This window comes from Paroedura picta, chromosome 1 (assembly GCF_049243985.1).
Source record: "Paroedura picta isolate Pp20150507F chromosome 1, Ppicta_v3.0, whole genome shotgun sequence".
In the NCBI taxonomy this organism is placed as follows: Eukaryota; Metazoa; Chordata; class Lepidosauria; order Squamata; family Gekkonidae; genus Paroedura; species Paroedura picta.
In genome coordinates, this window is record NC_135369.1 from 3,528,506 (window position 1) to 3,554,133 (window position 25,628).

Below are 25,628 nucleotides of genomic sequence, written 5' to 3' on the forward strand. Positions count from 1 at the left end.
CGCCCACTGTCAGGTCTCCGTCTTGGGTGATTTCGCACCCGGGGCTGAGCTGCTGGGATCCTGTCAGGGGAGTTCAAATCAGGCCCCAGCGAAGAGGGCTGGTTTTCAAGAGGGACCCCTCCAGCCCCACATCCTCACAGACGCCTCCTCACCCGCACCTGTGCCCTGCCGCTCCTAGTGGCCTAGTTCTTTTGCAAACGGTTAGGTGTAGGAGACACGGGCAGCTTAGCGTAGTGGTTGGTTTGATTGGCTGGTTTCCTGTCTTATATTTCTAGGCCGCCCTCCCTTCTGACTCACGTACAACATGGGGGGAGTACAGCCTGATTCATGACATCGAGTAAAGAACAGGAGCTGTAGGTTTAACTGGTGCTAACGGGGTCTATAAGAGCCTCTTGTGGCGCAGAGTGGTAAGGCAGCAGTCTGAAAGCTCTGCCCATGAGGCTGGGAGTTCAATCCCAGCAGCCGGCTCAAGGTTGACTCAGCCTTCCATCCTTCCGAGGCCGGTAAAATGAGGACCCAGCTTGCTAGGGGGTAAACGGTCATGACTGGGGAAGGCACTGGCAAACCACCCCGTATTGAGTCTGCCATGAAAACGCTGGAGGGCGTCACCCCAAGGGTCAGACATGACCCGGTGCTTGCACAGGGGATACCTTTACCTTTACCTTTAACGGGGTCTATAACATCTCCTATCACATTTCCATAACGGTTCCTGCGTCAGCGTTAACTCGCTAACTATACCAACGATGATCTCATAGGTAGACCAGTTCGGGATTCGGTATATGATGAAGGGCAGCGGATTCTAATCAGGTGAGCCGGATTCGATTCCCCCTCCTCCAAACGCAGACAGCGGGGTGACCTTGGGCTAGTCATGGTCCTGGTAGAGCTGTTCTCACAGAGCAGTTCTGTCAGAGCTCTCTCAGCCCCATATACTTCATGGGGTGCCTGTTGTGGGGAGGAAACGCTCTGACTGGGATAGGGATGTTCTGTCTTCTTGGTGCTTGGGGGGCTGCAGTGGGAGGGCTTCTGGAGTTCTGGCCCTGCTGGTGGACCTCCTGATGGCCCCTGAACTTTGACCACTGTGTGACACAGTGTTCAGCTGGATGGGTCATTGGCATGGTCCAACATGGCTTCTCTGATGTTCTTATGTCTGGGGCAGGGATGCCCTGAATTCTTGGTGCTTGGGGGGGGGGGGGCAAGAGTGGGAGGGCTTCTGGAGTCCTGGCCCTGCTGGTGGACCTCCTGATGGCCCCTGGGTTTTGGCCACTGTGTGACGCAGTGTTCAGCTGGATGGGTTATTGGCATGGTCCAACATGGCTTTTCTGATGTTCTTACGTCTGGGGCAGGGATGCCCTGAATTCTTGGTGCTTGGGGGGCAAGAGTGGGGGGGCTCCTGGAGTCCTGGCCCTGCTGGTGGACCTCCCCTGAGCTTTGGCCACTGTGTGGTCCAGAGTACTGAACCGGAGAGGCCGCGGGCCTGATCCAACACGGCTTCCCTTGTGTTTTATTTTAATGCCAGTTTTAATGCCAGCTCTATCCAAACATTTTTAAATTTTGGCGTCTCTTAATTATAATCCACCTCGACGGGGACCGAGAAGACAGGGCCAAGAAATATTCCAAAGAAATACCCAGACTGCCGGACTTTTTGTTCACCGCATCCATAAACTTCTGCACGTCCTGAGCCGACTTTCGCATGGCTGCCATGGCTTCTCGAAGCTACGGGGAGAGAACAAAGAAGGGACCATGAGGCTTAGCCTTAAAGGCTTAAAGCACATGGCTTTGTGACCTCAGAGAGCGTGAATGAGAATGGCCTTCCTTGGAGGTGTGAAATCTGTCCTGGGATGTCATGATCGCCCTCCCAGTCCCCTCGGGAGTGTTAACTTAGAAGTTCAACGGGCCTGTGGGGTCTGCCCTCCTCCCTAACCCCAAAGTCCCTTTCCTTTTTCTGTACCTTCCCTCCCCTCCTCCCTCCCACGGTTTATAACCTCGCAGGGGTAGTCAAACTGCGGCCCTCCAGATGTCCATATACTACAATTCCCAGGAGCCCCTGCCAGCGAATGCTGGCAGGGGCTTCTGGGAATTGTAGTCCATGGACATCTGGAGGGCCGCAGTTTGACTACCCCTGCTTTAGAGACTCTCCCCGTTACGAAGAGCTCTCCCTTATCTATCCTCCTCCTTGGTTCACATTGTGGGGGTTGGAAATTTACTGCCAGGAACGGCAGAGAAAGCAGACTGGATGTCTCCTAGATTTTCACCTTTTAGATCAAAAGCCTCTTCTACGGGAACTATTTTCCCTGCTTAAACTACCCCCCTATAGATGGACCCAAGGGGGCCATCTGTGCTTGTCTCTGTCAATGTTCCTGTACTTGCCATGCTTCACCTCGTGGAACCCTTCAATAAAGACTGATTTCTTTGCACCGCATGTGTACGGAGCAGTTCTCTACGAGGGGGTCTCTCCTGGTCAGCCGGACCGGCCTGCGGTTCGTGACGTGGGGTGGGACATGTGCACAGGCAGGGGTATAAAAGTAAAGGGGCCAAAAGGACACAAACAGGAAAGCTCACTATGAGTGCTGGCCTGTCTATAGCAGGAGAAAAGAGCCAGAGTCCAGGAGCACCTGAAAGGCTAACAAAGTTTGTGGCAGGGGACGAGATTTCGTGAATCACGGCTCAATTCTTCAGATGCAGCTAGACTGTGAGTTTATCTGTCCTTATACCTTCGAGGATGGAGTGATAGAAGGACAGACACACATCTGAACTATGTCAGTTACTCCTGAAATTTCTTTTCCTGCCACAAATTGTGTTAATCTTGAAGACGTTCCTGGACTCTGGCTCTTTTCTCCAGCTACAGACAAGACTCCCACGGACACCCATCTGAAGAGGCGAGCAGTGACTCCCAAAAGCCCCTCCCCTGCCACAAATTGGGTTAGTCCTTAAGGTGCTGCTGGATTCTTGCTTTTATCTGCAGAAAAGGAGACAGAGCAGGCAAAGTTTCCCGATAAAAGTCTATTTCAGAGTTCCTCAGTGGAACAGACTTCCTCGGGAGTTGGTGGGTTCTCCATCTTTGGAAATTTTTTTTAAAGAGGCTGCAGAGCCATCTGACGGAGAGGCTGATTCTGTGAAGGCTCAAGGGGGTGGCAGGTGACAGTGGATGAGCAAGAGGGTTGTGAGTGTCCTGTGTAGTGCAGGGGGTTGGACTAGATGACCCAGGAGGTCCCTTCAACTCTATGATTCTGTGAAGGTTCAAGGGGGTGGTAGGGGACAGTGGATGAGTGATAGGGTTGTGAGTGTCCTGCACAGTGCAGGGGGTTGGACTAGATGACACAGGAGGTCCCTTCCAACTCTATGATTCTATTCTATGAGAGGTTTGGACAACCACCAGGTTACTGGGCCGACTGAGTACACCTCCACTCACCAGAGATTGGTCCTTTGCAGTTTTGTTGCTTGTGTCACCTGTAATTAAGAGGGAGAAAATGTCACCACATCTATGTAATTCTACGCACACACAATTTCAGAGTCTGGCTTCCTTCAACAATTGTAAAAATAATGTTAAAAATAAGAGCTGTTAGTTTGTAAGCTGGGTTTCACAACCCAAAGGAGTCTCAAAGCGGCTGTCTATCACCTTCTCTCCCTCCCCCCACAACGTGAGGCACGCGGGGCTGACAGAGCTCTCAGAGAACTGGGACTGGCCCAGGGTCACACAGCTGGCTGCATGTGGAGGAGTGGGGAATCAAACCAGACTCCCCAGATTAGAGGCTACCTAACCACTACACCAAGCTGGCTCTCACATAAAACAGCAGGGTGTGGTGGGTATAGTTCTGGGTTCAAACCCCCTAAATAACAGCAGATATGAGGCCGCAGAAATCAAAAATAAATCTAAATCTCACTTTTCTGGATTACAGAAGTCCCTTCCTACAATTTGTCAGTTTTCTTGGAACTAGGCAGATTTTCCGCCCCACCCCCAGGGCTTTCCTCCCACCATCATCCCTTGGATTCATGAAATGTTTACAATTAATGTTTCTTATTTAAAAAATTATTTTTGACCCTGGCTCCTGGCTCACAGGAAACCATGAAACGGTCTTATACTAAATCAGACCATCAGTCCATCCAAGCTGGTATTGTCTACTCAGACTGGCAGTCGCTCCCATCCCCTCCTGCCTGGTAGTTTCAGCAGGAGATGCTGCCAGGGATTGAACCGGGGACCTCCTGCCTGCCCAGCAGAGGCTCTGCCCCTGAGCTCTGGCCCCTCCCCAGGGCTCTCCAGGGTCTCAGGCAGAGAAAGGTCTTCCCCATCCCCTCCTGCCTGGTCCTTCCAGCTGGAGATGCTGCCTGGGATTGAACCGGGGACCTCCTGCCTGCCCAGCAGAGGCTCTGCCCCTGAGCTCTGGCCCCTCCCCAGGGCTCTCCAAGGTATCAGGCAGAGAAAGGTCTTCCCCATCCCCTCCTGCCTGGTCCTTTCAGCTGGAGATGCTGCCTGGGATTGAACCGGGGACCTCCTGCCTGCCCAGCAGAGGCTCTGCCCCTGAGCTCTGGCCCCTCCCCAGGGCTCTCCAGGGTCTCAGGCAGAGAAAGGTCTTCCCCATCCCCTCCTGCCTGGTCCTTCCAGCTGGAGATGCTGCCTGGGATTGAACCGGGGACCTCCTGCCTGCCCAGCAGAGGCTCTGCCCCTGAGCTCTGGCCCCTCCCCAGGGCTCTCCAAGGTATCAGGCAGAGAAAGGTCTTCCCCATCCCCTCCTGCCTGGTCCTTTCAGCTGGAGATGCTGCCTGGGATTGAACCGGGGACCTCCTGCCTGCCCAGCAGAGGCTCTGCCCCTGAGCTCTGGCCCCTCCCCAGGGCTCTCCAGGGTCTCAGGCAGGGAAAGGTCTTCCCCATCCCCTCCTGCCTGGTCCTTTCAGCTGGAGATGCTGCCTGGGATTGAACCGGGGATCTCCTGCCTGCCAAGCAGAGGCTCTGCCCCTGAGCTCTGGCCCCTCCCCAGGGCTCTCCAGGGTCTCAGGCAGAGAAAGGTCTTCCCCATCCCCTCCTGCCTGGTCCTTTCAGCTGGAGATGCTGCCTGGGATTGAACCGGGGACCTCCTGACTGCCCAGCAGAGGCTCTGCCCCTGAGCTCTGGCCCCTCCCCAGGGCTCTCCAGGGTCTCAGGCAGAGAAAGGTCTTCCCCATCCCCTCCTGCCTGGTCCTTTCAGCTGGAGATGCTGCCTGGGATTGAACCGGGGACCTCCTGCCTGCCCAGCAGAGGCTCTGCCCCTGAGCTCTGGCCCCTCCCCAGGGCTCTCCAGGGTCTCAGGCAGAGAAAGGTCTTCCCCATCCCCTCCTGCCTGGTCCTTTCAGCTGGAGATGCTGCCTGGGATTGAACCGGTGACCTCCTGACTGCCCAGCAGAGGCTGCGCCCCTGAGCTGTGGCCCCCCCCAAGGGCTCTCCAGGGACTCAGGCAGATAAAGGTCTTCCCCATCCCCTCCTGCCTGGTCCTTCCAGCTGGAGATGCTGCCTGGGATTGAACCGGGGACTTCCTGCCTGCCCAGCCGAGGCTCTGCCCCTGAGCTCTGGCCCCTCCCCAGGGCTCTCCAGGGTCTCAGGCGGAGAAAGGTCTTCCCCATCCCCTCCTGCCTGGTCCTTTTTAGTTGGAGATGCTGCCTGGGATTGAACCGGGGACCTGCTGCCTGCCCAGCAGAGGCTCTGCCCCTGAGCTCTGGCCCCTCCCCAGGGCTCTCCAGGGTCTCAGGCAGAGAAAGGTCTTCCCCATCTGCTCCTGCCTGGTCCTTTCAGCTGGAGATGCTGCCTGGGATTGAACAGGGGACCTGCTGCCTGCCCAGCAGAGGCTCTGCCCCTGAGCTCTGGCCCCTCCCCAGGGCTCTCCAGGGTCTCAGGCAGAGAAAGGTCTTCCCCATCTGCTCCTGCCTGGTCCTTTCAGCTGGAGATGCTGCCTGGGATTGAACCGGGGACCTGCTGCCTGCCCAGCAGAGGCTCTGCCCCTGAGCTCTGGCCCCTCCCCAGGGCTCTGCAGGGTCTCAGGCAGAGAAAGGTCTTCCCCATCTGCTCCTGCCTGGTCCTTTCAGCTGGAGATGCTGCCTGGGATTGAACCGGGGACCTCCTGCCTGCCCAGCAGAGGCTCTGCCCCTGAGCTCTGGCCCCTCCCCAGGGCTCTCCAGGGTCTCAGGCAGAGAAAGGTCTTCCCCATCTGCTCCTGCCTGGTCCTTTCAGCTGGAGATGCTGCCTGGGATTGAACCGGGGACCTGCTGCCTGCCCAGCAGAGGCTCTGCCCCTGAGCTCTGGCCCCTCCCCAGGGCTCTGCAGGGTCTCAGGCAGAGAATGGTCTTCCCTATCCCCTCCTGCCTGGTCCTTTCAGCTGGAGATGCTGCCTGGGATTGAACCGGGGACTTCCTGCCTGCCCAGCAGAGGCTCTGCCCCTGAGGTCTGGCCCCTCCCCAGGGCTCTGCAGGGTCTCAGGCAGAGAAAGCTCTTCCCCATCCCCTCCTGCCTGGTCCTTTCAGCTGGAGATGCTGCCTGGGATTGAAGCGGGGACCTCCTGCCTGCCCAGCAGAGGCTCTGCCCCTGAGCTCTGGCCCCTCCCCAGGGCTCTCCAGGGTCTCAGGCAGAGAAAGGTCTTCCCCATCCCCTCCTGCCTGGTCCTTTCAGCTGGAGATGCTGCCTGGGATTGAACCGGGGACCTCCTGCCTGCCCAGCAGAGGCTCTGCCCCTGAGCTCTGGCCCCTCCCCAGGGCTCTCCAGGGTCTCAGGCAGAGAAAGGTCTTCCCCATCCCCTCCTGCCTGGTCCTTTCAGCTGGAGATGCTGCCTGGGATTGAACCGGGGACCTCCTGCCTGCCAAGCAGAGGCTCTGCCCCTGAGCTCTGGCCCCTCCCCAGGGCTCTCCAAGGTATCAGGCAGAGAAAGGTCTTCCCCATCCCCTCCTGCCTGGTCCTTTCAGCTGGAGATGCTGCCTGGGATTGAACTGGGGACTTCCTGCCTGCCCAGCAGAGGCTCTGCCCCTGAGCTATGGCCCCTCCCCAGGGCTCTCCAGGGTCTCAGGCAGATAAAGGTCTTCCCCATCCCCTCCTGCCTGGTCCTTCCAGCTGGAGATGCTGCCTGGGATTGAACCGGGGACTTCCTGCCTGCCCAGCCGAGGCTCTGCCCCTGAGCTCTGGCCCCTCCCCAGGGCTCTCCAGGGTCTCAGGCGGAGAAAGGTCTTCCCCATCCCCTCCTGCCTGGTCCTTTTTAGTTGGAGATGCTGCCTGGGATTGAACCGGGGACCTGCTGCCTGCCCAGCAGAGGCTCTGCCCCTGAGCTCTGGCCCCTCCCCTGGGCTCTCCAGGGTCTCAGGCAGAGAAAGGTCTTCCCCATCTGCTCCTGCCTGGTCCTTTCAGCTGGAGATGCTGCCTGGGATTGAACAGGGGACCTGCTGCCTGCCCAGCAGAGGCTCTGCCCCTGAGCTCTGGCCCCTCCCCAGGGCTCTCCAGGGTCTCAGGCAGAGAAAGGTCTTCCCCATCTGCTCCTGCCTGGTCCTTTCAGCTGGAGATGCTGCCTGGGATTGAACCGGGGACCTGCTGCCTGCCCAGCAGAGGCTCTGCCCCTGAGCTCTGGCCCCTCCCCAGGGCTCTGCAGGGTCTCAGGCAGAGAAAGGTCTTCCCCATCTGCTCCTGCCTGGTCCTTTCAGCTGGAGATGCTGCCTGGGATTGAACCGGGGACCTCCTGCCTGCCCAGCAGAGGCTCTGCCCCTGAGCTCTGGCCCCTCCCCAGGGCTCTCCAGGGTCTCAGGCAGAGAAAGGTCTTCCCCATCTGCTCCTGCCTGGTCCTTTCAGCTGGAGATGCTGCCTGGGATTGAACCGGGGACCTGCTGCCTGCCCAGCAGAGGCTCTGCCCCTGAGCTCTGGCCCCTCCCCAGGGCTCTGCAGGGTCTCAGGCAGAGAATGGTCTTCCCTATCCCCTCCTGCCTGGTCCTTTCAGCTGGAGATGCTGCCTGGGATTGAACCGGGGACTTCCTGCCTGCCCAGCAGAGGCTCTGCCCCTGAGGTCTGGCCCCTCCGCAGGGCTCTGCAGGGTCTCAGGCAGAGAAAGCTCTTCCCCATCCCCTCCTGCCTGGTCCTTTCAGCTGGAGATGCTGCCTGGGATTGAAGCGGGGACCTCCTGCCTGCCCAGCAGAGGCTCTGCCCCTGAGCTCTGGCCCCTCCCCAGGGCTCTCCAGGGTCTCAGGCAGAGAAAGGTCTTCCCCATCCCCTCCTGCCTGGTCCTTTCAGCTGGAGATGCTGCCTGGGATTGAACCGGGGACCTCCTGCCTGCCCAGCAGAGGCTCTGCCCCTGAGCTCTGGCCCCTCCCCAGGGCTCTCCAGGGTCTCAGGCAGAGAAAGGTCTTCCCCATCCCCTCCTGCCTGGTCCTTTCAGCTGGAGATGCTGCCTGGGATTGAACCGGGGACCTCCTGCCTGCCAAGCAGAGGCTCTGCCCCTGAGCTCTGGCCCCTCCCCAGGGCTCTCCAAGGTATCAGGCAGAGAAAGGTCTTCCCCATCCCCTCCTGCCTGGTCCTTTCAGCTGGAGATGCTGCCTGGGATTGAACCGGGGACCTCCTGCCTGCCCAGCAGAGGCTCTGCCCCTGAGCTCTGGCCCCTCCCCAGGGCTCTCCAAGGTATCAGGCAGAGAAAGGTCTTCCCCATCCCCTCCTGCCTGGTCCTTTCAGCTGGAGATGCTGCCTGGGATTGAACCGGGGACCTCCTGCCTGCCAAGTAGAGGCTCTGCCCCTGAGCTCTGGCCCCTCCCCAGGGCTCTCCAGGGTCTCAGGCAGAGAAAGGTCTTCCCCATCCCCTCCTGCCTGGTCCTTTCAGCTGGAGATGCTGCCTGGCATTGAACCGGGGACCTCCTGCCTGCCAAGTAGAGGCTCTGCCCCTGAGCTCTGGCCGCTCCCCAGGGCTCTCCAGGGTCTCAGGCAGAGAAAGGTCTTCCCCATCCCCTCCTGCCTGGTCCTTTCATCTGGAGATGCTGCCTGGGATTGAACCGGGGACCTCCTGCCTGCCAAGTAGAGGCTCTGCCGCTGATCTCTGGCCCCTCCCCAGGGCTCTCCAGGGTCTCAGGCAGAGAAAGGTCTTCCCCATCCCCTCCTGCCTGGTCCTTTCAGCTGGAGATGCTGCCGGGGATTGAACCGGGGACCTCCTGCCTGCCCAGCAGAGGCTCTGCCCCTGAGCTATGGCCCCTCCCCAGGGCTCTCCAGGGACTCAGGCAGATAAAGGTCTTCCCCATCCCCTCCTGCCTGGTCCTTTCAGCTGGAGATGCTGCCTGGGATTGAACCGGGGACTTCCTGCCTGCCCAGCAGAGGCTCTGCCCCTGAGCTATGGCCCCTCCCCAGGGCTCTCCAGGGACTCAGGCAGATAAAGGTCTTCCCCATCACCTCCTGCCTGGTCCTTCCAGCTGGAGATGCTGCCTGGGATTGAACTGGGGACTTCCTGCCTGCCCAGCAGAGGCTCTGCCCCTGAGCTATGGCCCCTCCCCAGGGCTCTCCAGGGTCTCAGGCAGAGAAAGGTCTTCCCCATCCCCTCCTGCCTGGTCCTTTCAGCTGGAGATGCTGCCTGGGATTGAACTGGGGACCTCCTGCCTGCCCAGCAGAGGCTCTGCCCCTGAGCTCTGGCCCCTCCCCAGGGCTCTCCAGGGTCTCAGGCAGAGAAAGGTCTTCCCCATCCGCTCCTGCCTGGTCCTTTCAGCTGGAGATGCTGCCGGGGATTGAACCGGGGACCTCCTGCCTGCCCAGCAGAGGCTCTGCGCCTGAGCTCTGGCCCCTCCCCAGGGCTCTCCAGGGTCTCAGGCAGAGAAAGGTCTTCCCCATCCCCTCCTGCCTGGTCCTTTCAGCTGGAGATGCTGCCTGGGATTGAACCGGGGACCACCTGCCTGCCCAGCAGAGGCTCTGCCCCTGATCTCTGGCCCCTCCCCAGGGCTCTCCAGGGTCCCAGGCAGAGAAAGGTCTTCCCCATCCCCTCCTGCCTGGTCCTTTCAGCTGGAGATGCTGCCTCGGATTGAACCGGGGACCTCCTGCCTGCCAAGCAGAGGCTCTGCCCCTGAGCTCTGGCCCCTCCCCAGGGCTCTCCAGGGTCTCAGGCAGAGAAAGGTCTTCCCCATCTGCTCCTGCCTGGTCCTTTTTAGTTGGAGATGCTGCCTGGGATTGAACTGGGGACCTCCTGCCTGACACTGAGCCAGGACTCTCCTGTAAGGTATTTTTGCACTTTCTAATGTTTTAGGATTGTGTTCTGTAGTTTGGAGAACAGGGCCACATTTTTAAAAATTAAGGATGCAACCGGATATAAATTATAATTCTTTATCTACGGCATATATTTAAGATGTTCATTAATATTTTATTTATTTATTATTTGATTTATAGACCGCTGCCCCCCAAATGGGCTCGCAGCCGGTTTACATCATAAAAACATCAAAACACAGTTAAAACCCCAATAAAATCTTCCCAGCTTAACAAATTCCATCACAAAGACAGCGCAGTGGTCATAACTCTGATCCCATTAAACGTCCTTCTCCTCTGCGGAACTCAAGGCCAATCACAATGAATATAAAGCCATTGTTTGTTTTTTTTAAACCCCGATAAAAACAATATAAATAAAACAACAATTCTAAAGAATACAAAATGTGAACATTTAGAAGAAGAAGAAGAAGAAGAAGAAGAAGAGTTGGTTCTTATATGCCGCTTTTCTCTCCCCAAAGGAGTCTCAAAGCGGCTTACAGTCGCCTTCCCATTCCTCTCCCCACAACAGACACCCTGTGGGGTGGGTGAGGCTGAGAGAGCCCTGAGATTACTGAAGAAGAAGAGTTGGTTCTTATATGCCGCTTTTCCCTGCCCGAAGGAGGCTCAAAGGGGCTTCCAATCGCCTTACCTTTCTTCTCCCCACAACAGACACCCTGTGGGGTGGGTGAGGCTGAGAGAGCCCTGATATCACTGCCCAGTCAGAACAGTTTTATCAGTGCCGTGGCGAGCCCAAGGTCACCCAGCTGGATGTATGTGGGGGAGTGCGGAATCGAACCCGGCATGCCAGATTAGAAGTCCACACTCCTAACCACTACACCAAACTGGCTCTCTAATTTAAAATCTCTAATTAGAACTATCAATAAACAGAAAGGAAATAAGTCGACCACAATCCTCAATAAGAACGTACGAACATTGGAGAAGCCATGCTGGGTCAGGCCAATGGCTCCTCCAGTCCAACATTTTGTGTCACACTGGGACCAAAACCCAAGAACTAACAGGGGGTCCACCAGCTGGGCCAGAACTCCAGAAACCCTCCCACTGTTTTCCCCCAAACTCCAAGACTGCAGAACATCTCTGCCTCAGACATAAGAACGTAAGAGAAGCCACCTTGGAGGAGGCCAATGGCCCATCCAGGCCAACACACTTGCGTCACCAGTGGCCAAAACACAGAAGCCATCAGGAGGTCCACCAGTGGGGCCAGGACTCCAGAAAACCTCACATTCCTGTCCTCCAAGCAACAAGAAGACACTGCCCCAGATGCAAGAACCTATGAGAAGCCATGTTGGTTCAAGCCAGTGGCCCGTTCAGCCCAACACTGGGTCACACAGTGGCCAAAACTTGCATGTCATAGAATCACAGAATCATAGAGTTGGAAAGGGCCATACAGGCCATCTAGTCCAACCCTCTGCTCAACGCAGGATCCTAAAGCATGTCCTTGGAAGCTCCACCAGCAGGGCTGGAACTCCACAATCCCTCCCATTGTTGACCCCCAAGTACGAAAAGTAATAAAGCGCAATAAAATCTGAGACGGCTTCAGCCTCAATATCCAGAGGCAGTATACCTAGTGGCTAGAGTCACTCAACTGAACATTGCTCCCTGCTTGCAAATTCCCCAAGCGTAACTTCTGGGCCGCCACAGGGGTCGAAATAACACTGGCCCAGATCTTGCAGAACTACTCACCAGAATCCACGCTCATGACGTCGTCGTCTTCTTCATCGGGGATCTCGATCACTTCCATCGGCTTGGAGGACGCATCGTCTTCTTCCGAGGCTGTTTCGCAGTACTCCAGGCCCAGGTTGGCGTAGACATCCTTCACCAGCACTTCACATTTGTCAACGGCTCTGCGGAGTAAGAGACTCAGAGTCAGAGACCTGATGTCACTGTGGGGTCACTGTGGCTGGGCACGTCATTGTGCGTTCCTGCCTTGTGCAGTAGAACCTCCAGGATCATCCAGTCCAACCCCCTGCACTATGCAGGACACTCACAACCCTCTCGCTCACCCACTGTCACCCGCTTGAACCTTCACAGAATCAGCCTCTCCGTCAGATGGCTCTCCAGCCTCTGCTTAAAAATGTCCAAAGGTGGAGAACCCACCACCTCCCGAGGAAGCCTGTTCCACTGAGAAACCGGTCTGACTGCCAGGAACTTCTTCCAGAGGGTTAGGTGGAATTTAGAATCAGAGAATAACAGAGTTGGAAGGGATCTCCTGGGTCATCTAGTCCAACCCCCTGCACTATGCAGGACACCCACAACCCTGTCGCTCATCCACTGTCACCCTTGAACCTTCACAGAATCAGCCTCTCCGTCAGATGGCTCTCCAGCCTGTTTAAAAACCTCCCGAGGAAGCCTGTTCCACTGAAGAACCGCTCTGTCAGGAACCTCTTCCGGATGTTTAGACGGAATTTTTTCTGAATTAATTTCATCCCATTGGTGCAATGCCATTTTATTATAAACTAGGCTGGTGAATTGTCTTTAACATCCATATCATTCTTGTTAATAAAATGGAAAAAGGCAATTTGTAAGGCATTGGATGGCATACAATTTTAAATTTTTTATAAAGGAGAAAGGGTTTCAGGTAACTGCAGCTGGGCTACTTTTGTGACCTGCGCCTCCATAGACAAGGAGTGATTTACTATTTATTTACTATTAGATTACTATTAGGCAGATTAATACCCCCAGAAGAGCTCTACGCTCCGCCACTTCCAACTGGCTGGTGATCCCTGGCCCTAAAGAGGCACGTTGGACCTCAACAAGGGCCAGGGCCTTTTCAGTCCTGGCTCCCACCTGGTGGAATGAGATCCCAAAGAGATCAGGGCCCTGCCAAGACTTCCACAATTCCGCAGGACCTGCAAAAAGGAGCTCTTCCACCAGGCATTTGGTGGGGCCGACTGACCCATAACATCTACAGGTCCCCCCGCTCCCCAGACTGAGAGATCGAACCTACCAAGGGTGTGTCAAAGTTATTGTTGTCGAAATACTGTTCTAGTTCTAGTTGGTATGTTATTGTTGTTACATTGTTATAATATAGAGGGGACATGATAGCCCTCTTTAAGTATTTGAAAGGTTGTCACTTGGAGGAGGGCAGGATGCTGTTTCTGCTGGCTGCAGAGGAGAGGACACGCAGTAATGGGTTTAAACTACAAGTACAACGATATAGGCTAGATATCGGGAAAAAAATGTTTCACAGTCAGAGTAGTTCAGCAGTGGAATAGGCTGCCTAAGGAGGTGGTGAGCTCCCCCTCACTGGCAGTCTTCAAGCAAAGGTTGGATACACACTTTTCTTGGATGCTTTAGGATGCTTAGGGCTAATCCTGCGTTGAGCAGGGGGTTGGACTAGATGGCCTGTATGGCCCCTTCCAACTCTATGATTCTATAATTCTATGTTATATTGATACTGATGATACTGTTCCATGTAAATGTTCTTAAATGTTTTCTGTTAACCACCCAGAGCCATAGGGAAGGGCGGTATAAAAATCTAAATAAACAAATTAATGAATTAATTAAAAGACCACCCCTCTCTGCAAACACACACACGCACAGAAAGGTGTGCCTTTGTAAGTCACCTTGGGAAAGGAAGGATATTGATCTTTTACACAAACTGCCACAAGACACTTTTTAGGCCTTGTTCGCGAAGGGGCATGGCGCTCACAGCCTGCTGCTTACTTCACGGCGTTTTCCAGGAGCTGGTCCACAAGAGCCACTTCGTCCTCCTTCTGCTTCACGTACTCCTCCAGGTGCTTCAGCTCCTCCTTCCGCCGCCGGACCCGCTCCGACTTCTCCAGCTCCTCATCGATGAACTGCCGGATCTCCTCCATGGAGATGCCCAGCTCCTCCGTCACCTCGCGCTGCAGCTCCAGCATGTCCTGGGAGTCTGCCATGGCGGCAGAAACTGCAATGGGGAACAAGGGAGGGGGGTCTGTAGCATTAGAAAAGAGCCAGAGTCCAGGAGCACCTTCAAGACTAGTAACATTTGTGGCAGGGAAGGAGTCATAGCTCACTACTTCAGAAAGATCAGGATGGGTGGCCATGTGAGTCTATCTGCAGTAGCAGAAAAGAGCCAGAGTCCAGGAGCCCCTTAAAAATGAACAAAAATTGTGGCAAGGAAGGAGCTTTTGAGTCACTGCTCTCTTCTTCAAATAGATCAAGATGGGTGGGCATGTAGTAGTGGGAAAAGAGCAAGAATAGAAAAGAGCCAGAGTCCAGGAGCACCTTCAAATCTAACAAAATTCATGGCAGGGGGTAAGCTTTCATGAGTCATTGCTCACTTTCGATACAGCTAGAACGGGTCCATCTGTCACACAGCCCGGAGAGTGGAGTGACTTCAGATGTCGAATGTTAGAAGCAGGCAAATGACAATAGCAGGTGAATGACAGCGGCAGACGTGATTAGATAGGGTGTGATATGCAGAGGGGCAGTAATGAGACAGGAAACCAAGGTCTCAATTCAGTCCAGGGGGATATGTCATCATCAACATCATCATTTATAACCTGCCCTTTCCTGAAGGTTCAGGGTGGGTAACCACAATATATAAAAAATAAACACTACAATATAGTTGCATAATATCATCAATTAGAATCACAATTGATTAATATTCCAGATAAAATCAGTCTTAAGCTTCAAGCCTCTGTATATAGCAATTATGTCATTCGGCATCCAAAATCACTCCTCTCTCCAAGATAAAAGGACGGACTCCCGTTCTAGTGCCACCTGAAGAATTGAGCAGTGATGTAGGAAACTTCCTATCCTGCCACTAATGTCCTTAAGGTGCTGCTGGACCACAATCACACAACCTTTCATTCATCCAGTGATTGAGTAGCAACCTCTAGCATTCCAGATCTCCACACCCGCCTGGAACCCAGCAAGCATTTTGCTGGCCCCCAAGGCACTGAATGAACAGTCTTATAGCAGGTACTCTCCACACACACACACTGTTCACCATGAAGAAACCAAACATTTTAACATCCTTCCCCCCCCCCCCCCCCGCCCCATCCAGCCACCAAGGCAGCACCCCCCACAGTTCTGCTGTACTTATGAAAAACTATTTCAACATTCCGGTCTTCTTCCTAGGCATGCACATCCCCGCCGCCCCCCAGCACACAATTCACTTCTGCCAAGTCTACATTATTTCCCATCCCACAGACACAACCTCACCCCCCAAAAAAGCATTACCCTCTTGGCCCCACCTCCTAAGAGGTCTCACGCCCGGTTCCCCCCTTCCCTTCCTTTCCTCTCACCATTCATCTTCGGAGGTAGGTGCTGCCTTCGATCCTGCGAGAACAAGAGCAAAAACAAAGAGGGTGGGTGGGTGGAGCCAAGTGTCAGCACATCACATCTGGCTGCATGCGGATGTCACGTCTCAGCAGTCTAGGAACCCCCTGATTTCTATGGCACCACCACAAAGATGCGGGGGACTTCCTAGAGAGGCAAATTGTGGCATGTCCCTCCCTGCGCCCCCTCCCTCAACCTTTTGCTCCAGTTTAGGAAATGCGTGGAAATTGGGGGGGGGGCTCAGCTGAGATCCTCCCCTCAAAGCTGCAATGAAGGTCAGTTCACATTCCAGGAGAGCTCCTGGCCCCACCTGGAGGTTGGCAACCCTAGGAGCAGAGTTTCCCAGCTTCCCCCCACCCCCCACCCCAAGCCTCACCTCTCCCCCGAGTGGGGGAAGGGGGGGGAATAATTTCCCCCCAAAATCAATTGAGCCAGAAAAAGGGGAAGGGTGATGGGTGGGACAAAAACCGGAAGTCGTCCTAGCGTGTTTCCGGCGGAAACGGCCTCTCACGTGCTTGAAGGTAGGAGGGTCTTTTTTTCTGTTCCGTTAAGCGCATGCGCACCCGCGAGAGCGCGGGCGAAGTATCCTCGATACCGCAGGCTTTCTGGGCGCATGCGCTTCCGAAAACAGAAGCATTAGCCTGCATGCGCTCTGGGGGAGAGCGAGGTTGCTCGAGATGGGTTCGGCGCGCGCATGCCCTGTGGGCGGGGGATTTAAAGGGCCGGCATCTCGCCGTCTGAACTGATTTTTTCACCCCCGGGTTTGAAATTTCGCCTATTAAAGTGATGCCATCGAGACCCTGCAGCGGGGACCCCACCCCTGCAGTTCTCATGCGCCCTAATTCTGGCTCTCGGGTGCGTGCTGCGTTTCAATACTTTGTTGTTGCTCTGATATTTATATGCCGCTCAGGCGGTTTGCAATGGAGCTTTCATGGAAAACAACCCATTGCGAATACGCGTCTTGGCTTGACTATGTATAAGATTTTTAAACAATAGGAACTTGTGAGACATAGAAAAGGTTGACTAAAATCAACATTCCCCCATGCACCCCATTTTCCTGCTCCCTCTTGTGAGTGCAGGTTGGGATGTATTCACTTGCCTCCAGTGGGATGTGTTCACCCGCCTGGTGGAAGAGCCCCTCTTTGCAAGCCCTGCGGAAGTGTTTTAGTTCCGACAGGGCCTGATGTCACCTGGGAGCTCCTTCCACCAGGTGGGGGCCAGGACACAGAAGGCTCTGGCCCTGGCCGAGGTCAGGCCAGTTTCTCTGCGGCCGGGGATCACCAGCTTGTTGTTGTTAGTGGAAGTAACAGTCTCTATAGCACAGGTAGTCAACCTGTGGTCCTCCAGATGTTCATGGACTACAATTCCCATGAGCCCCTGCCAGCAGCCATCGGCAGGGGCTCATGGGAATTGTAGTCCATGCACATCTGGAGGACCACAGGTTGACTACCCCTGCTCTATAGAGTATAGGCAGTTTCTCAGGTATTCAGGGCCCAGACCGCATATGGCCTTGAAGGTCATGGCAGGAACCTTAAGCCTAATCCGGTAGTCATCTAGCAGCCGGTGCGGCTGTTGGAGAGTTGGACGAATGCGGGCCCTCCAGGTTGTTTCCATTAGAACCCCGGCTGCTGCATTCTGTTCCGGTTGGAGTTTCTGGATCAGGGATTACGGCAAGCCGACATAGAACAAGTTGCAGAATTCCAGCCTAGAGGTGCCTGGATCACTGTAGCTAGGTGTTCTTGGGGCCAGGTAGGGTGCTGGTAGCTTGAAAAAAAACAAGAAATTTTTGTTGTTAGTTGCGAAGTCGTGTCCAGCCCATTGCGACCCCATGGACAATGATCCTCCAGGCCTTCCTGTCCTCTACCCTTCCCCGGGGTCCATTTAAGTGCTTCAGTGACTCCATCCAGCCACCTCATTCTCTGTCGTCCCCTTCTTCTTTTGCCCTCGATCGCTCCAAGCATCAGGATCTTCTCCAGGGAGTCCTTCCTTCTCATGAGGTGGCCAAAGTATTTGAGCTTCATCTTCAGGATCTGGCCTTCTAAGGAGCAGGCAGGGCTGATCTTCTCTTGGACTAGCCGGTTTGTTCGCCTTGCAGTCCAAGGGACTCGCAAGAGTCTTCTCCAGCACCAGAGTTCAAAAGCCTCAATTCTTTGACGCTCGGCCTTCCTTGCGGTCCAACTTTCACAGCCATACATTGCAACTGGGAAGACCGTAGCCTTGACTAAACGCTCTTTTGTTGGCAGGGTGATGTCTCTGCTTTTTAGGATGCTGTCTAGATTTGTCATAGCTTTCCTCCCCAGGAGCAAGCGTCTTTTAAGAAACACTACACTAAATTGATAAGTTCACTGATGAAGTATCTAGGAAATCGTTCTGTTTGTAACAGTTTATATTGTTTGAATAAAGTTTTTGCCCTAGCCAGCTTGAAAACTACCTTTTCTTATCATCTTTGGCTGACAGGTCGTCTCTGCTTCTACTTTTTGCCAGGGGAGCTGATCTGTATACTCTACACATGAACTCTAATTCCTGGAAATCTCCAGCCCCCACCTGGAGGTTAGTGACGCCTGGGGTGGGAATATTCCTGGAAATTTGGAGCTGGGGCCTGAAGATGGCGCAATGGCTCACAGCCTTCCCTCCACAGCAGCCCCTTCCCCCTGCACAGCTAATTTTAGACTCCGGAGGTGAGCACTTTGAGATGACAGGCATGTTTGTGTGTGAGAAATTCCCCTGGCAGGACCTACCCCTGGCCACAGATTAGCTGGCCCAGTGCTTCTCCCTGAGCGCTCTGCATCCAGAGGGCGGTGGGTGAAGGGGCCTCACACTCAAAGGCACCTGTTTTCTCCATGGGGTCTGCTGCCTGGGGACCAGTTGTAATTCCTGAACACCTCCTGGCCTCCCCATGGCGTTCAAATCCAAAAACCTGTCGATCCCACAAAGTAGAAGCCCAGAAACGAATTGATAATTAGCTGTGTGATAGTTTATTGAGTCAAAATTGACTTTATTGTGCAGCCAATTATTAATTCTTTATTATCTCAGCTCCTCTGGAGGTTGACAACCCAGAAGAAGAAGAGTTGTTTCTTATATGCTGCTGTTCTCTACCCGAAGGAGTCTCAACGCGGCTTAGAGTCACCTTCCCTTTCCTCTCCCCACAACAGACACCCTGTGAGGTCGGTGAGGCTGAGAGAGCCCTGAGATTACTGAAGAAGAGGAAGAGTCGGTACTTATATGCCACTTTTCTCTACCTGAAGGAGTCTCAAAGGGGCTTACAGTTGCCTTCCCTTTCCTGTCCCCACAACAGACACCCTGTGAGGTGGGTGAGGCTGAGAGAGCCATGAGATTACTGAAGAAGAAGAAGAGTTGGTTCTTATATGCTGCTTTTCTCTCCCCGAAGGAGTCTCCAAGCGGCTTACAATCGCCTTCCCTTTCCTCTCCCCACAACAGAAACCCTGTGAGGTCGGTGAGGCTGAGAGAGCCCTGAGATTACTGAAGAAGAAGAAGAGTTGGTTCTTATATGCCGCTTTTCCCTACCCGAAGGAGGCTCAAAGCGGCTTACAGTCGCCTTCCCATTCGTCTCCCCACAACAGACACCCTGTGAGGGAGGGGAGGCTGAGAGAGCCCTGACAGGGGGCCAACTCCAGAGAGTAACTGGAGACCACCTAACATGACATCATAATGAGCTCACCTGAGTTGCCTGGAGAGGAAGTAATGCCTCTTACTGGCCATGTAGGGGGGGGGGGGAATCTCTAAACACACTAGTGATCAGACAGGGGGCCAACCTCCAGAGAGAAACTGGAGGCCACAGAATCACAGAATCATAGAGTTGGAAGGGGCCATACAGGCCATCTAGTCCAACGCCCTGCTCAATGTAGGATCAGCTCAAAGCATCCTAAAGCATCCAAGAAAAGTGTGTATCCAACCTTTGCTTGAAGACTGCCAGTGAGGGGGAGCTCACCACCTCCTTAGGCAGCCTATTCCACTGCTGAACTACTCTGACTATGAAATTTTTTTTACTGATATCTAGCCTATATCATTATACTTGTTGTTTAAACCCATTACTGCGTGTCCTCTCCTGTGCAGCCAGCAGAAACAGCATCCGGCCCTCCTCCAAGTGACAACCTTTCAAATACTTAAAGAGGGCTATCATGTCCCCTCTCGACCTCCTTTTCTCCAGGCTGAACATTCCCAAGTCCCTCAACCTATCTTCATAGGGCTTGGTCCCTTGGCTCCAGATCATCCTCGTCCCTCTCCTCTGTACCCTTTCAGTTTTATCCATGTCCTTCTTGAAGTGAGGCCTCCAGAACTGCACACAGTACTCCAGGTGTGGTCTGACCAGTGCCGTATACAATGGGACTATGACATCTTGTGATTTTGATGTGATGGCTCTGTTGATACAGCCCAAAATGGCATTTGCCTTTTTACCGCTGCATCACACTGCCTGCTCAGGTTTAGTTTACAATCCACAAGTACCCCAATGTCTCGTTCCCACACAGTGTTACCTAGAAGCGTATCCTCCTGGGCAGGAGGGTGGAACTCTGCTCCATCCTCCACATGGCAGCCTTTTAAATACTTGAAGATGGTTATCAGATCCCCTCTCAACCTCCTTTTCTCCAGGCTGAACATTCCCTCCAGAACTGCACACAGTACTCCCAAGTGTGGTCTGACCAGTGCCGTATACAATGGGACTATGACATCTTGTGATTTTGATGTGATGCCCCTGTTGATACAGCCCAAAATGGCATTTGCCTTTTTTACCGCTGCATCACACTGCCTGCTCATGTTTAGTTTACAATCCACAAGTACCCCAAGGTCTCGTTCACACACAGTGCTACCTAGAAGCGTATCCCCCATCCAGTAGGCATGCTTTTAATTTTTCTGACCCAGATGCAGAACTTTACACTTATCTTTATTAAATTGCATCTTGTTCTCATTTGCCCATTTTTCCATCGTCTTCAGATCTCGTTGAACTCTGTCTCTATTTTCTGGAGAATTTCCCAGTCCTCCCAATTTGGTGTCATCTGCAAACTTGATGAGTAGTCCCTCCACCCCTTCATCTAGATCATTAATAAATATGTAAAAAAGTACCAGGCCGAGCACCGAGCCCTGAGGTACCCCACTACTCACCTCTCTCCATTCTGATGAAACTTGTTCCCCCAGTTGTGCCCCATGACCTCACAACTGACATGACATCACAAAGAGCTCACCTGAGTTGCCTGGAGAGGAAGGGATGGCTCTTACTGGCCTTGGAGGGGGGGGATCTCTAAACACACTAGTGGTCAGACAGGGGGCTAACCTCCAGAGAGAAACTGGAGACCACCTGACATGACATCACAAAGAGCTCACCTGAGTTGCCTGGAGAGGAAGGATCACCTCTTACTGGCCTGGGGAGGGGGCTCTAAACACAATAAGAGTCAGACAGGGGGCCAACTCCAGAGACTAACTGCAGACCAACTGACATGACATCACAAAGAGCTCATCTAAATTGCCTGGAGAGGAAGGGATGCCTTTTACTGGAATTGGCAGGGGGGGATCTCCAAACACACTGGTGGTCAGACAGGGGGCCAACCTCCAGAGAGAAACTGGAGACCAACTGACATGACCCCACAAAGGCCTATTATGCATGGCCGCTGAAATGACGGCATGGAGAATGCAGAGGAGGAAGAAGCAAAGCAAACTGCTTACGCACGGGACGGAACGCAACGGTGGTAAAACCCAGACTATCCGATTATGTACGCGGCTACTGAGTCAGGCTACTCCGGAGCCGCTTCTGATTGCGCCCTGGTCCTCGGAAGCTCCGCTTTCTTCCGCATCTTGCTAACGCGGCTTTTTCGGTGGCATACGTTGACTCTGCGCCCGGTTGCTGCCTGCAGCGTGCATAATTGGTTATTTTAGCCGTCGCCATTCCACCCCGAATGCGGAACTTCCACTCCGTACATAATGGGCCAAAGAGCTCACCTCCTACTGCCTGTTACTGGCCTTGGTGGGAAAGGTGGGATCTCTAAAAGCACTTGGAGTCAATATAAGATGGAGGAGACTTATCTTGGCAGTAGCATGTGCGAAAAGGATCTAGGAGTCTTAGTAGACCATACATTGAACAGGAGTGAGCAGTGTGACGCAGTGGCTAAAAAGGCAAATGGGAGTTTGGGCTGTATCAAACGGAGTATCGTGTCCAGATCACGGTTCCTCAGTGGATCAGGCTTCCTCGGGAGGTGGTGGGTTCTCCATCTTTGGAGATTTTTAAGCAGAGGCTGGAGAGCCATCTGATGGAGAGGCTGATTCTGTGAAGGCTCAAGGGGGTGGCAGGTGACAGTGGATGTGTGATAGGTTTGTGAGCGTCCTGCATAATGCAGGGGGTTGGACTAGATGACTCAGGAGGTCCCGTCCAACTCGAGGATTCTAACTCTTATTCTTCAGTAATATCAGGGCTCTCTCAGCCTCACCTCCCTCACTGGGTGTTTGTTGTGGGGAGAGGAAAGGGAAAGAGAATGTAAGCCACTTTGAGTCTCCTTCGGGTAGAGAAAAGCGCCATATAAGAACTTCCCTTCCTCCCAGGCAACTCAGAGCCATCCCTTCCTCTCCAGGCAACTCAGGTGAGCTCTTTGTGATGTCATGTCAGGTGGTCTGCAGTTTCTTCCTGGAGGTTAGCCCCCTGTCTGATCACTAGTGTGTTTAGAGATTCCCCCCCCCCCCCCAAGGCCAGTAAGAGCCATCCCTTCCTCCAGGCCTTCCTGTCCTCTACCATTCCCCGGAGTCCATTTAAGTTTGCACCGACTGCTTCAGTGACTCCATCCAGCCACCTCATTCTCTGTCGTCCCCTTCTTCTTTTGCCCTCGATCGCTCCCAGCATTAGGCTCTTCTCCAGGGAGTCCTTCCTCCTCATGAGGTGGCCAAAATATTTGAGTTTCATCTTCAGGATCTGGCCTTCTAACGAGCAGGCAGGGCTGATCTCCTCTAGGACAGACCGGTTTGTTCGCCTTGCAGTCCAAGGGACTCGCAAGAGTCTTCTCCAGCACCAGAGTTCAAAAGCCTCAATTCTTTGACGCTCGGCCTTCCTTATGGTCCAACTTTCACAGCCATACATTGCAAAGGGGAAGACCATAGCCTTGACTAGACGCACTTTTGTTGGCAGGGTGATGTCTCTGCTTTTTAGAATGTTGTCTAGATTTGCCATAGCTTTCATCCCCAGGAGCAAGCGTCTTTTAAGAAACACTAAATTGATAAATTCACTAATGAAGTATATAGGAAATTGTTCTGTTTGTAACAGTTTATATTGTTTGAATAAAGTTTTTGCCATCGCCAACTTGAAAACTACCTTTTCTTATCATCTTTGGCTGACAGGTCGTCTCTGCTTCTACTTTTTTCCAGGGGAGCTGATCTTTAAACTCTACACCTGAACTCTAATTCCTGGAAATCTCCAGGCTCTACCGGGAGGTTAGTGATGCCTGGGGTGGGAATATTCCTGGAAATTTGGAGCTGGGGCCTGAAGATGGCGCAATGGCTCACAGCCTTCCCTCCACAGCAGCCCCTTCCCCCTGCACAGCTGATTTTAGACTCTGGAGGTGAGCACTTTGAGATGACAGGCATGTTTGTGTGTGAGAAATTCCCCTGGCAGGACCTACCCCTGGCCACAGATTAGCTGGCCCAGTGCTTCTCCCTGAGCGCTCTGCATCCAGAGGGCGGTTGGTGAAGGGGGCTCACACTCAAAGGCACCTGTTTTCTCCATGGGGTCTGCTGCCTGGGGACCAGTTGTAATTCCTGAACACCTCCTGGCCTCCCCATGGCATTCAAATCCAAAAACCTGTCGATCCCACAAAGTAGAAGCCGAGAAACAAATTGATAATTAGCTGCGTGATAGTTTATTGAGTCAAAATTGACCTTATTGTTCAGCCAATTATTAATTCTTTATATTATCTCAGCTCCCCTGCAGGTTGATAACCCAGAAGAAGAAGAGTTGGTTCTTATATGCTGCTGTTCTCTACCTGAAGGGGTCTCCAAGCGGCTTCCAGTCGCCTTCCCTTCCTCTCCCCACAACAGACACCCTGTGAGGGAGGGAAGGCTGAGAGAGCCCTGAGATTACTGAAGAAGAAGAAGATTTGGTTCTTAGATGCCGCTTTTCTCTCCACGAAGGATTCTCAAAGTGGCTTACATTTGCCTTTTCCCTTTCCCCTCCCCACAACAGACAACCTGTGAGGTGGGTGAGGCTGAGAGAGCCCTGATATTACTGAAAAAGAAGAAGTGTCGGTTCTTATATGCTGCTTTTCTCTCCCTGAAGGAGGCTCAAAGTGGTTTACAGTCCACGTTCCTCTCCCCACAACAGACACCATGCGAGAGAGGGGATGCTGAGAGAGCCCTGACAGGGGGCCAATCTCCAGAGAGAAAATGGAAACCACCTGACATGACATCACAAAGAGCTCACCTGAGTTGCCTGGAGAGGAAGGGATGCCTCTTACTGGCCTTGGAGGGGGGATCTCTAAACACACTAGGGGTCAGAGAAGGGGCCAACCTCCAGAGAGTAACTGGAGGCCACAGAATCACAGAATCATAGAGTTGGAAGGGGCCATACAGGCCATCTAGTCCAACCCCCTGCTCAATACAGGATCAGCCCAAAGCATCCTAAAGCATCCAAGAAAAGTGTGTATCCAACCTTTGCTTGAAGACTGCCAGTGAGGGGGAGCTCACCACCTCCTTAGGCAGCCTATTCCACTGCTGAACTACTCTGACTGCGAAATTTTTTTTACTGATATCTAGCCTATATTGTTGTACTTGTAGTTTATACACATTACTGCGTGTCCTCTCCTCTGCAGCCAACAGAAACAGCATCCTGCCCTCCTCCAAGTGATAACCTTTCAAATACTTAAAGAGGGCTATCATGTCCCCTCTCAACCTCTTTTTCTCCAGGCTGAACATTCCCAAGTCCCCCAACCTATCTTCATAGGGCTTGGTCCCTTGGCCCCAGATCATCTTCGTCGCTCTCCTCTGTACCCTTTCAATTTTATCGACGTCCTTCTTGAAGTGAGGCCTTCAGAACTGCACACAATACGCCAGGTGTGGTCTGACCAGTGCCGTATACAATGGGACTATGACATCTTGTGATTTTGAGGTGATGCTACTGTTGATACAGCCCAAAATGGCATTCGCCTTTTTTACCGCTGCATCACACTGCCTGATCATGTTTAATTTACAATCCACAAGTACCCCTAGAAGCGTATCCCCCATCCAGTAGGCATGTTTTTCATTTATCTGACCCACATGCAGAACTTTAAACTTATCTTTATTGAATTGCATCTTGTTCTCATTTGCCCATTTTTCCATTGTGTTCAGATCTCGTTGAACTCTGTCTCTATCTTCTGGAGTATTTGCCAGTCCTCCCAATTTGGTGTCATCTGCAAACTTGATGAGTAGTCCCTGCACCCCCTCATCTAGATCATTAATAAATATGTTAAAAAGTACCGGACCGAGCATCGAGCCCTGAGGTACCCCGCTACTCACCTTCCTCCAGTCTGATGAAACTCGTGCGCCCACTTGTGCCCCATGACCTCACAACTGACATGACATCACAAAGAGCTCACCTGAGTTGCCTGGAGAGGAAGGGATGGCTCTTACTGGCCTTGGAGAGGAGGGGAATCTCTAAACACACTAGTGGTCAGACAGGGGGCCAACCTCCAGAGAGAAACTGGAGACCACCTGATATGACATCACAAAGAGCTCACCTGAGTTGCCTGGAGAGGAAGGGACACCTCTTACTGGAATTGGCAGGAGGGGATCTCCAAACACACTAGTGGTCAGACAGGGGGCCAATCTCCAGAGAGAAACTGGAGACCAACTGACATGACCTCACAAAAGCCTATTATGCACGGCCGCTGAAACGACGGCAAGGAGAATGCAGAGGAGAACGAAGCAAAGCAAACCGCTTATGCACAGCACAGAACGCAACGGTGGTAAAACCCAGAGTATCCAATTATGCACGCGGCTCCTGAGTCAGGCTACTCCAGAGCCGCTTCTGATTGCGCCCTGGTCCTCGGAAGCTCCACTTTCTTCTGAATCTCGCTAACGCGGCTTTTTCGGTGGCATACGTTGACTCTGCGCCCGGTTGCTGCCTGCAGCGTGCATAATTGGTTATTTTAGCTGTCGCCATTCCACC

At 53.4% G+C, this 25,628-nt stretch overlaps 1 protein-coding gene across 3 annotated transcripts in view; it reads right to left on the minus strand.

Annotated features, from left to right (window-relative positions):
- Positions 1–24,995, minus strand: part of SETDB1 (SET domain bifurcated histone lysine methyltransferase 1) — a 75,982-nt gene extending 50,987 nt beyond the window's left edge. For 2 of the 3 annotated variants that reach the window (XM_077319992.1, XM_077319977.1), the window contains exons 1-7: positions 15,870–16,012; positions 15,460–15,493; positions 13,889–14,114; positions 11,906–12,066; positions 3,410–3,447; positions 1,626–1,713; positions 1–60 (exon numbers count right to left, since the gene is read on the minus strand). The exon at positions 1–60 is cut by the window's left edge and continues 69 nt beyond it. In XM_077319992.1, coding sequence (XP_077176107.1) covers positions 1–60; positions 1,626–1,713; positions 3,410–3,447; positions 11,906–12,066; positions 13,889–14,114; positions 15,460–15,466 — 580 coding nt within the window. In that variant the 5' untranslated portion in view covers positions 15,467–15,493; positions 15,870–16,012. Of the gene's footprint in view, positions 61–1,625; positions 1,714–3,409; positions 3,448–11,905; positions 12,067–13,888; positions 14,115–15,459; positions 15,494–15,869; positions 16,013–24,976 lie in introns of those variants that run through there. The other variant, XM_077319981.1, reaches the window with a different exon arrangement.
- Positions 24,996–25,628: the final 633 nt, after the last annotated feature.